The sequence below is a fragment of the Aedes aegypti genome, chromosome 2 (genome assembly GCF_002204515.2).
Source record: "Aedes aegypti strain LVP_AGWG chromosome 2, AaegL5.0 Primary Assembly, whole genome shotgun sequence".
NCBI classification, from domain to species: Eukaryota; Metazoa; Arthropoda; class Insecta; order Diptera; family Culicidae; genus Aedes; species Aedes aegypti.
In genome coordinates, this window is record NC_035108.1 from 178,987,779 (window position 1) to 178,999,148 (window position 11,370).

Genomic DNA, 11,370 nt, shown 5'->3' on the forward strand with positions numbered 1-11,370 from the left:
GGTCGCAACCTCGACTCCCGATCGTCTCTTCCTGTCTCGAAACTCCTCCTCGTTCCGAACTTCGTACATGCTCCGTCATCCATCCGAGCTCCTCCTGACTTCGATCCTGTCCACGAGCTCCTTTGACCAGCCAGCTGCCATCCAGTGTCCTGTATCGCCTACGTTCCCGATAGATCCCGTCCTTCGTTGCGGCCAATCCATCCAGCTTGAGGATTCCGTACTGCGCCACGCGACTTATGCGGCCAATCCTCCTCCAGAACGATACATGCTGTAAGAACACGTTCCTGGGCCCATAACCTGTTGAAGAGCTAGTCCGCTAAGACCACGCAGATCCTAGCGAGGCTAGCCCATCCACATCCGATTGCAAATCATAAAGAAATACAATACAGTAGATGTCTCCTTCAACTGGGCAGCTAACTGACTGATACCTCAATCAGCTGCAACTCTCTTTATTCAAACCAGGTATACATTTACAATTCAATATCCTACACAAATATCATACCTCTCTCAACGAACATCCACACTTTTACCTACGACGACGCATGCTTCTCAACCGACGATTCTTCTACCTGAGGTGCGACACTACCTCTATTCCAACATTCTTATGCAGCGCAAATAGTGATGTCACTATTTGCGCTACACAAGAACAGCGGGAGAATGAAAGAGAGAACTAGTGGCACGCATCAATGATCTGCGCCACCTGAGTAAAATCCATCCCATTGACCTTAACCAAGCTGACCGTGCAACGGGCGATTTGAAATTTGAACGTCACAAAGCATCACAAAAGGCTACGCTGTTCCGAAGATTTTTGAAAGCGACGCGTCGCGGAACTGCCACAAAATGTCAAAACGATTGCCGGATCCACTGAACTGGTTTTGACAACTTCCGGAGAGTTGTCTTTCGTAGTTTTCTTTTCGCCCTAAACTATCAAGATGGTAAGTAACGTGTCGTACGGATCGAGTCAATAAATTGATTAATTTTGGTGGAAATATGGCTAAAAATTGTAATGAACAAGCGGAAAGGCAAGCAAAAGACTACGGGTAAGCAGAAAATACGGAAATTTGTGCTGGAAGTGAATTATTCGAGCGGCAAAACTTTGAATTTGATGGCGCACGCAGTGAGTTGTTGATGTATTTCGTGATGCGGCTAATCATTGGCGCCGATGGCTGAAATTCCAGAGAAGCGGTCGTTCCGGATTAAATTTAGTGAAAGGTGTGAAAAATCCTAGAAAACTAGTGGCTGAATGGAATACATTTCTACCAAAAGGCAAATTTGTTGTGAGATTGTTGACATTTGGAAGAGGTTAACACCGAAGCAGATAATGCAGTATCCTTGCCGTAAGAACCCGCGGTGTGAAATTGTTGTACCTTTACCGGGTTCCAGAAGAAGTTATTCAATTTATGACTCAAATAAAGAACAAGTCTATCCTTTGGAATGTCTAATTAATACATTGTTCTCTATTTTAGGCTCGCGGACCGAAGAAACACTTGAAGCGTTTGAACGCCCCGAGAGGATGGATGTTGGACAAGACCGGGGGTACCTTTGCCCCGCGTCCCTCCACTGGCCCACACAAGCTGCGTGAGTCGTTGCCGTTGGTGATTTTCCTGCGCAACCGGCTGAAGTACGCCCTGACCAACACCGAGGTCACCAAGATTGTGATGCAGCGTCACATCAAGATCGACGGCAAGGTCCGCACCGATCCGAACTATCCGGCCGGATTCATGGGTGAGTGATTCGTTTTGTGCATAGCTATTATTTATAGGGCCATATCGAAGCAGGGTAACGGCTTACTACCGTGTCGGTTATCCTGTCAAAAATTGGCCTAAAGAAATATTTATTCCGTCGACGGTCATTGGTAGCTTTGAATACTGTGGCTATCCAATAACATATTTGGCGGTGTACAAATTCCCACAATAGTGAAGGAAATCACAACAGTGAATTTATCTGTGTTTAAGATGGGCAGGGCTGGTGGTTTTTTTTTTAGAGATTTGGTCACTATTCTTCGAGGAACTATCCATTACGAAAAGATCCCGGAATCGAACCCAAACACCTTCTAACCGCTCTAACCACTCGGCTTAGGAAGGCCCCTGGATTAATAAATTAACAGATTGGTTGATTTTTGGATGAATCGGATGAGTCTATCATATTTTAGTTACTATTGCATAGTATTTATCGGATTCGGGTTGTTTAAAGTTCGACCAAAATCAATGGAGCTCTGGAGCAACCATGGGAAAGAGAGGGTTAACGAATCCGTCGAAGAACTATTTAAGAGATTCTCTAGAGGTTGTTCAGGAATATATTACAGACTTCTGCATGAATACAGTCAACTTTCTTTCGTTGCACTAAACCTGTAGTCCACATTCATTAGACTTTCACTAATCGGGCAAAGTTTTTAGTTTTCAAAATATTAAATACAATAGAAATTTAGTGCCAACAACATTGATAAATCGAGGCTTATGACGTTTGCCTTCGTTTTTTAAGCTACTAGAGAAGGCATCAAATAAACAGTAGGGCCTATAGTTTCAGTAACAATGAAAAACTAAGCAAACGGAAGAGACGAATAACGCGTCGGTCTTGTAAAGTGTTTCGAGAGAAGAAGTAGTGCTGGAATGGCTCTTGTTGCAGTTTGACTAATCGAACGCCGGCTCCTCGCTCCGGACACTATGGATACTTCCAACGATATCTGCAGAGATTACTTAGAAAACGCTCAGAATGATTTTATTCACAGGTTTTACCAGTCATTCTTTTACCGATTCAATTGTTCAGTTTTTATCCTAGAATATCTTTCAAATACTTTTACGCTTCTACATAATTTTTTCTTAGAAAATACACAAAGGTTTATTCTAGAAATGAAACAATAAAGTTCTATTTTTGATGTTCCATAAATTTTTTGACGAATTATTTGAGCATTTGTATATGTAAAGTTATTCAAGGGTTTCTTCATGGATATATTTTGGTTTTAAGTGGGCTATAGCCCATCTAACGGGAGCCCAATTAAAACGGAGCCCACCTAAAGTTGGTGCAACGAACGAAATTCGACAGTGCCTTATAAAATTCCTCTATCGGTTCCCCGAACAATTCTCACTGGGACTCGTAATTTGTTATTTACTCGTTTTGAAATGCATCCAACGATTTCTCAAAGGATGCTTAAATGAATTCACCCAGAATTCACGTAAAATCTTGAGCTTTTTTCAGTCAAAAATTCCTGCATGGATGTTCCCAGGAATTGCTACATGAACGCATTGAGAAATTATTACCCTGACATGCTCTATTACCGTGAGGTTAAAAAAAAACTCAAGTTTCAATCGATCAGATAAAAATAACGTATGATTATTTTCAAGTCTTTCATGTTTTATATAGTAGACCGTTTTATATACATTCCATGAAAAATATGATTTGAACCATTTTGAAAATTTTAACCATAGTTACAGTTGATGTTGTTAAACATACCAGTGTTCCGAATACCGTGCATCTGACCCCGACTGCCGGGTCATATTTTAAAACATCTCGCAATTGAACGAACGAAGCGCATCAAAAATAAAACTTTTGTATCAAACAATGCATTGAGGTTTGCATGATTGATTCGGGAAATAAAATATATATTTCACTTCGCCATTTTGGAATTATAACTGAAACACGGTATTTGGAACACATAAGCAATCGTGCCCTAATACCGTGTGTTGGCACCAGGCGATTACATTCTAACATTATTTTTGTTTGTTTGTGTGTGCAACTTTAGTTCAAGTTTGTCATGGTTTTCTAAATACTACTTAATGTGCTAACGTTTGTGACAATCATTTAGAAAAATAAATAAGATAATATGCTAGAAATCCACATAATTCCCAAATACACGGTATTAGGCAACACACGGAATTAGAGCAGGTCACGGTATACGAAATTTTTCATGAATTCCTCGACCACAAGTTACACCAGCAGTTTCCTCAAGAGTTTTTTCCAGCCTATCATCCTGGGATTGGGTATATCACTGATTGTTGAACGGTTTTATTTGTCGCTGAGCAGTTTGCGAGAAATAAAACCGTTCAACATTCGAATACCTACCCTACTATTACACTCTGTACCAAACATCTCTTGGGGTTCGTGTAGAGCAAGATTGCCCAACGTACGACCCGCGGATTCATTTTGTGGAGCCTGTGAAAAAAATCTCATCTTGCCCGTCTAACAACATGAAGTTAGAACATGAAAGGATAATTTATTTTAAATTTTATTCCAAGTTCTTGCTTTTAAGTAGATTTGGAACCTCTAAATCTACAGAATTATTACACATTTTAGATTCATAATGAGAGAAAAAAGTTAGGGCTATTAGAATTTATTCTTAAGACCTATTTCACATTTTGATAGACAGACCTGAATTTCAACCGAACTTTGCTCGAAATTCTTCATTTTTTGCGGAAAAATCAAAGTAATCAACAATATCACAAATAGGCTGATATCTAGGGCAGGGATGGGAAATGTACTGTAGCAAACATTTACCACCTCGACATTCACATTTTTCTACACGAGCATCAAAATCCAAAGCAAACCATGACCGTTCAAAACAAAAAAATGTCACGGCTCATCAAAACTGTAATCTTCTTCGCAACGTTTTTTCAAACCCGAATGCGAAATGACTCGAGCACAGTGGTGACACGATTTTTCCGGTTTTCGAGTTTTTTTTTATTTTTGCTCGATAAAGTCAGCGTGAAATTGAACTTGTTTATATGTATCGCAACGGAATGATTGTGCTCTTGCTGTTAGCGCTAATAGATTTCAATTAGTTGAAAACACGAGCGAAATATTAGCGATTGTATTTTTTAACATTTTTTCAATCATTCACCTCGAGATGGCTGCTTGAAAACGGTCATAGTGGAGAGACAAAAACAGTCAAGCAGTGTGTGAACCGTTGGCAGCGCAACACCTGATGGTATTGATGCTGCTGCTGCTTTGTGTTTTGGTTGACTGGCAGAATCCGTGAACTGTGGCAAATTGTGATCACAGTTCCCAAGCCTGATCTAGGGCATCAATTTCACAAGGAATCATGGACAAAATTCTATCAACATTGAGGCGGATTCTCATAGAATCCTAAACATGATTTTAACAGAAAACTGAGACAGAAGATTATCCTCAAATCCGAAACATAATTTTTACAAAATTATAGATACATTTCTAGCATAATCTGAGATAACGCCCTAAAAGCCATTGGTAACCATGTGTGTAGCTCGTTGTTTCTGAGCAAATGAATGAATAAGTACTCAAACCAACACCACTGCCGTGTAGAGAATGATCCTTTCTTTACCATAAAGTTGTTAAACAACGTGTAAATCCATTCAAATGCTCAGAAACAATAAGCTACACACATGGTTACCAATGGCTTTTAGAGCGAAATCATAAGTTATGCGAGATTTTTTCATAATCCTTGCTGATAATTTGACAAAATTATGAGAAAGAATCTTAAAAATTTTTCATACTTTGCAATATATTATTTAAAGTTGAATCTTGAGCAAGAGTCTAATGAAATAATAAAACATAGTTCATAACTGAATCACGAGTTGAGAAGGTTGCCCCCTGTGATTGTCATGACAATGTTTCTTGATTGTATCTGAATCGGCAAAAGTTGGGACAAACGGTTGTGAGTCCGCTTGCTTAGTTGTTTGTTTTTCGTCTGTTTCGATGACAATTCAATTCAATGATGGAGAGACAACGTGACAACCAAGAATCAAAACACAACACAAGTCGGTTTTACATTGGTATAAACACTTTATATAAGTACTTAGTTTTTGAACGCGAGCTGATTGCATGCATTTTAAAACAGTTCTAGAAGACAGATGATTCTGCTCAATTATTTTCTTAAAACCGGATGAAAAATACTTACCTACGTAAATTTGAAAAAGTAATTAGGAATTTATAAAAAAACGGAGAAATTCCACAAAGAATCTATACATTAAATTCTTCGAAAGGATCCTCTGAAGGAAACCGTTGAGAAAATCCTAAGGCTTTTTTCTGGAGGAATTGGTGCAAATTTATTTGATGAAAGATTTCCCTGAGAAATTTCATATTCTGCACGAAATTCTTTTTCTTAAGGTTCACACCTCAAATTTTCAAACGCACAAGACTTGAGAACCAAACAGCGCTCCGCGTTGAAAATTTATCCCATTGGTCACCACCAACAAGCAAGCAATTTGATTGGTTTTCAACGCGAATTGTTGTCAAATTCTCCAGTCTTATGTACTTGAAAATTTAAAGTTTGGCTCGTTTTATAATCACCTTAAAGCTTTTGGCTACTTCATAAAGCTTAAAAAAGATATTGGTGAATGTGGGGCAAAATGAGCACCCGGGGCAAGATGGGCACCCCTAGTTTGCGTCGCTCCTACCGATTTTGTTCAATAAATTATTTGGGGTTCTGATGAATATCATTAAATTGATATGATGGCCATAAATTTCAGCTTAAAAACCAACAGCATAACGTAAATACTGTCAAAAATACAGAGAAGTCCAAAAATTTACCTTTTCATATAAGATTTGTTCATTTAAAAGTGATATTTTTGTTGCATAAACAAATTAATTCATACGTTTTTGGCCGTAAAGTTATAGAATAATCTTCTATAGATAATCAGGAGCCAAACTTTTATCAAATTAAAAAATATTTCAATTGTTTTGATTATTTTAATAAATTTACACCCTTGGGGCAAGATGAGCACCATGTTCAAAATTAAGTAAAAGTGTGAAATTATAGAACCACATTTAGCAGTAGGCTTGATTTACGGTATCTTCTTTGCACAAAACAATTTTTCTAAAAAATATATAAACAAACAACAAATCTAATCGTTTTTTAATCAAAATCTTAGTAATTTTTCATAAAAGTTTTTTAAACTAAGCTAGTTGAAGATAAATATTATCAGATATTAAAGTTAATATCTTGGGATATTGCAAGCATTGAAAAATAATAGTTTTCTTCAGTAAATTGCATCTTTTTATGGGGGTGCCCATCTTGCCCCGCAGTTTTTTTGACCGATGATAAAAAAAGCTATTTATTAGCGTGTTATTTGGAAAACTATTTATCACTTTTTAAAACTTTTAATGGTTGGAGGTCAAAGTAATTATGTAAAATATAAGGATGGTTATTAATTTCACCAAAATAAGAACGTTTAAGTAGGCTTAAATCGCGTAGAAATTCCTGAAACAAAAAAAAACAAAAACCCAGACTGAACATAACACTTGGACACGCAGAAAAAAAAAAAATCTGTAGGCGAACGATTTTCTCGAAAAAGCATTCACAATTGCCTATCCTCTAACTAATATTAGACACATTTCTGTTTTCCAGATGTTATCACCATCGAGAAGACCAATGAGAACTTCCGTCTGATCTACGACGTCAAGGGTCGTTTCACCGTTCACCGCATCACCCCGGAGGAAGCCAAGGTTCGTTTAATTCCAAGATTTCTCCTTGAATCCATGTCTGACATATCTCTTCTTCTGGCGTTTACAGTACAAGCTGCTGAAGGTGAAGCGCGTCCAAATTGGCCCGAAGAAGGTGCCATTCATTCTGACCCACGACGGTCGCACCATCCGTTACCCGGATCCGATCATTCACCAGAACGATTCGATCCAGTACGATATCGCCACCGGTAAGGTGATGGACGTGCTCAAGTTCGAACCCGGAAACCTGTGTATGATCACCGGCGGAAGGAATTTGGGTCGTTGCGGTACTGTGATCCAGCGTGAGAAGCACCCGGGATCGTTCGAAATCGTGCACGTCAAGGATGCCACCGGTCACGTTTTCGCCACCCGTCTGACCAACGTTTTCATCATTGGTAAGGCCACCAAGGCTTTCATCTCGCTGCCAAAGGGCAAGGGTGTCAAGCTGTCCATTGCCGAGGAACGCGACAAGCGACTGGCCAGCAAGGCTGCTCACTAAGCCACAGAGGTGATGGGAGACGAGCTGTTGGTAAGCGAATATTCGCTTACTTGAGCGTTACAATTCCGCGATAATGTAAGGCAAGTTGTGTATTTTTACGACAGTGGAAAAAAAGCTTTCAGTGGGTACATTAGAAAGTCAACACCTGTATTCGAATGCTGAAAATACAAAAAAAATCCTTAAAAATTTAAAACATGCCTTTTCATAACGTTTAGATCAATCAATCAATCTTTTGAATTCATCGGGAAAACAAAAATTTGAGAAGATTATCGAAAAAGTCGTTTTGAAAGAACATCTTTAAGTTGTTACAAACCAACCTTTATTTTGGATAAATTGTAGAGTGCTTTGGTAAGCCCAAGCAAGCCGTTCCCCAAGTAACAACTAGTCTACTAATTTGCCTTTTAGGTCTAGGTAGGGTCATTATACGGCTATTTTAGGACATATCAGCTCTGTAATAGCACCATATTAGCACACAGGGTGAATTACAGTTGGGCTTATTCTACGAGTGGCGTGAGGTGAGAATTGTCGGTCTCGTATAGCGAGGTATAGCTTAAACATTTGAGTCCAAAACTATCTAATAAAATCAGGGGATAGTATGAGGAAACAGTATCTTTAATAATCTGAATTGATAGATTTTTTAGAAATGACCTAAGATTTGCTATAACGTAGTAATTAATCAACTTAGAGAGCCGGATCCTATTCTTGGCACTTTTGATTCACTTCGGCAGTAGGGTTTTTTGAAAGCTACTGAGCAGGGCTGCCACATAAACAGATTTATCTGTATTATACAGATTTTTTTTTATTCTGCCAGATACAATTTGTATGGAACACAGATTTTCTTTCATGTATGTCCAACCTCCCTGAAAACGAACACTCGTCGAGTGAAAAAAATAAAATTCAGTCTTTCGAATTCGTTTGAAATGAGCCAATAATTAGCTACCCAACATTGATTCAACATGACGTCCAGTGTCTTTGTTTTGATTCTTTTGAGACTGACAAAACATATGATTTTTTGGATAGGAGACACCAATGATACCTCACTGAAGCGTAAAACATTCAACAAAATGTTGAAAAAAGGAAATCATCAAATACGACGATTCAACATTCCTTCAGCATCATGGAATATACTAATTTCCTTTAAAATTCATTGTTCGTTATCAAAATTCAACCCAAACATATGAACACAATTCCTTTTGACCGTACAATTATGGCATTTGCTCACAGTACAGCGTAAACAACACAATCAAAGAAACCGTATTTTTACATCGAGCGTCGCGCACACATTGATGCGCACAAGCTTTTTTTTCTCAGTACGACGGATTAAACTTTGTTTACATTCTCAATTATACGCGGCGGTTGAGGAAATTTCGTAAAATTTGGTGTTTTATTGAAGTTTTACGGCGTGTGATTGGAATGAAATCCTTCAGTGTAGAAGTAGGAAGGTTTTCCATAGTGAAAATAAGTGCCCGGCGAAGTAAGTCTCCCCCAGGGGGCAGGAAGAAACTTGTATTGGAAAGGGATGTGACTGATGTCGATCTCTAAGCATTTCTCTCAAATCGTGTTCGTCCATGCGATTTCGGTGAAAAAGTGTAAAGTGGATAATTGAACTGAAGTTATTAATCGAAATACATTAGTTTCATTGCATTTTTGGTGTACAGGTGAACGAATCATAAAAGCTTTCACAAAATTACATTTGGAAAATGAATCTATGTTGCAGGTAAGTTCGAATATCCGCCGTAGTGGAACATTTTAAGTTTGATACGACGAATAGTAGCTCTTACGACGAAGAAGAAAGAAATCCTATACAGTTTTTTTTATTCTGACAGATTCAATTTGTATGGAACACAGATTTTTTAACCTGGAAGATACAGATTTTCTATCAAATCAGCTCAGCTGTTACTGAGCTCATATTTGGCCACAATATGCGTCGTATTGAAATGTTGTTTATTGCAAAGTTTCAGACGATTCGACCGCGAAAAACCTCCCTGAAAACGAAGTAGGCGGCGACTTTTTTAATCGATCGCCTCTCTGCCGTTACACGCATAATTGTCCCATGTTGCTTTTTGTGCATTTAGACTTTTTGTCATCAAACAGTTTATTTTTACGCATAGTTTTGGAAAACACTAACCAAAAATTAAATTTGTTCGGAAACTCAATGAAAAGCAAGCCAAGTCAAATTGTCCCATTGTTGAATTTCCACGCATAACTGTCGCACTACTGTATTTCTACGCATAACTGTCACACTACACAATTCGCTGCGCTGATCTCGAACAAAATATTCAGTAGGCCGTTTTTAATTAGCTGGTGTTTGGAAAAATCGTTTTGAACAACTTCTTAATTTGACTTTACATCCCATGTGGAACACAACCTGTTTTATGCGTTTGTATTCATGCGAGCCTGACGTCAAATTTGACAAATTTGATTGAAATTTTCAATATGAAAATATTATTTCCCATCCGTTTTTCAATGATTTTCTATTGAATTTTCAGGGTCGATCACAAAATTCTTCTAGTTTTTGGAACCGCAGTCGCCGATTAGAACTTTACCGTAATTTTGGATTCATCACGGGGAGTACTGAAGTAATCCCACTTGAAGAATCAGTAACCACTTTAATTTCGAGTCCAGGGCTTGTGACAAATCAACTTCATGATTTAGCAAACCAATTCTAAACAAAAATAGTTCGACCGCTTTTGGATAACTTGGCCACATGCTGGGTTGTTCCGAATACCGGTTCACTGGTGGTAGTGGCCATTATATTGGCGAATCGGAAACCTGGCTTGCGATATATCAATTTTCGTGAATTTGCAAATCAAGTCAAAAGGTGGTTTAAATGTATTTGAATGACTTGACCACAAGTCGGATTGTTCCGAATTCTCGGTTCCCTGGGGGAAATGGCCACTAAACTATCAGTTCTGAACCTAGCTGGCAACATTAAACTTCTTAAATTCCCAAATCAAGCCTAAAGAAGGGTAATTCAAACGTTCTTGGATGACTTGATAACATGCCAGGTTGTTTTGGATACCCTGTTCCCCAGAGGAAGTGGCCATTATATTGGCGGTTCTGAGATCTATCTTGTGACACATCAAACTTCATGAATTTGCAAATCAAATCAAAAGAAAAATAGTTCAAGAGGTTTTGGATGACCTGGCCACATACTGGGTTATTCTGGATAACTGGTTCTTCGGTACAAGTGGCAAATATGTTGGCGGTTCTAAAACTTAATTTGCGATGTATCAAATTTGATTTTGCAAACGTAGTCTAAAGAAATATCAAATCATGTGAAGATTTGTGTAGTGAATTTTGAGTTAAATAATTACTCCGTATAACACCCTTGAGTTCGCAGATGAGTTTCTGACAAGCCTGCAGCTGAAAGAATCGATGTAGGAATTTCTTCTTCTTCTTTCTGGCGTTACGTCCCCACTGGGACAGAGCCTGCTTCTCAGCTTCCACAGTTATTA

The 11,370-nt window shown here is 38.4% G+C and overlaps 1 protein-coding gene across 1 annotated transcript; it reads left to right on the forward strand.

Moving 5' to 3' along the window:
• The first annotated feature begins 851 nt into the window (after positions 1 to 851).
• LOC110676232 (40S ribosomal protein S4) lies at positions 852 to 8,105 on the forward strand. The gene is made up of 4 exons (XM_021843280.1): positions 852 to 935; positions 1,467 to 1,725; positions 7,319 to 7,416; positions 7,484 to 8,105. The coding sequence occupies exons 1-4, from the start codon at positions 933 to 935 to the stop codon at positions 7,910 to 7,912; spliced, it is 789 nt and encodes a 262-aa protein (XP_021698972.1). The 5' UTR covers positions 852 to 932; the 3' UTR covers positions 7,913 to 8,105.
• The last annotated feature ends 3,265 nt before the right edge of the window (positions 8,106 to 11,370 follow it).

Excerpts from the sequence above, each read along its gene's own strand:
- LOC110676232 (XM_021843280.1), top strand. Across the intron at positions 1,726-7,318 it reads CTATCCGGCCGGATTCATGG|ATGTTATCACCATCGAGAAG; the intron begins GTGAGTGATTCG and ends TCTGTTTTCCAG. Across the intron at positions 7,417-7,483 it reads TCACCCCGGAGGAAGCCAAG|TACAAGCTGCTGAAGGTGAA; the intron begins GTTCGTTTAATT and ends TGGCGTTTACAG.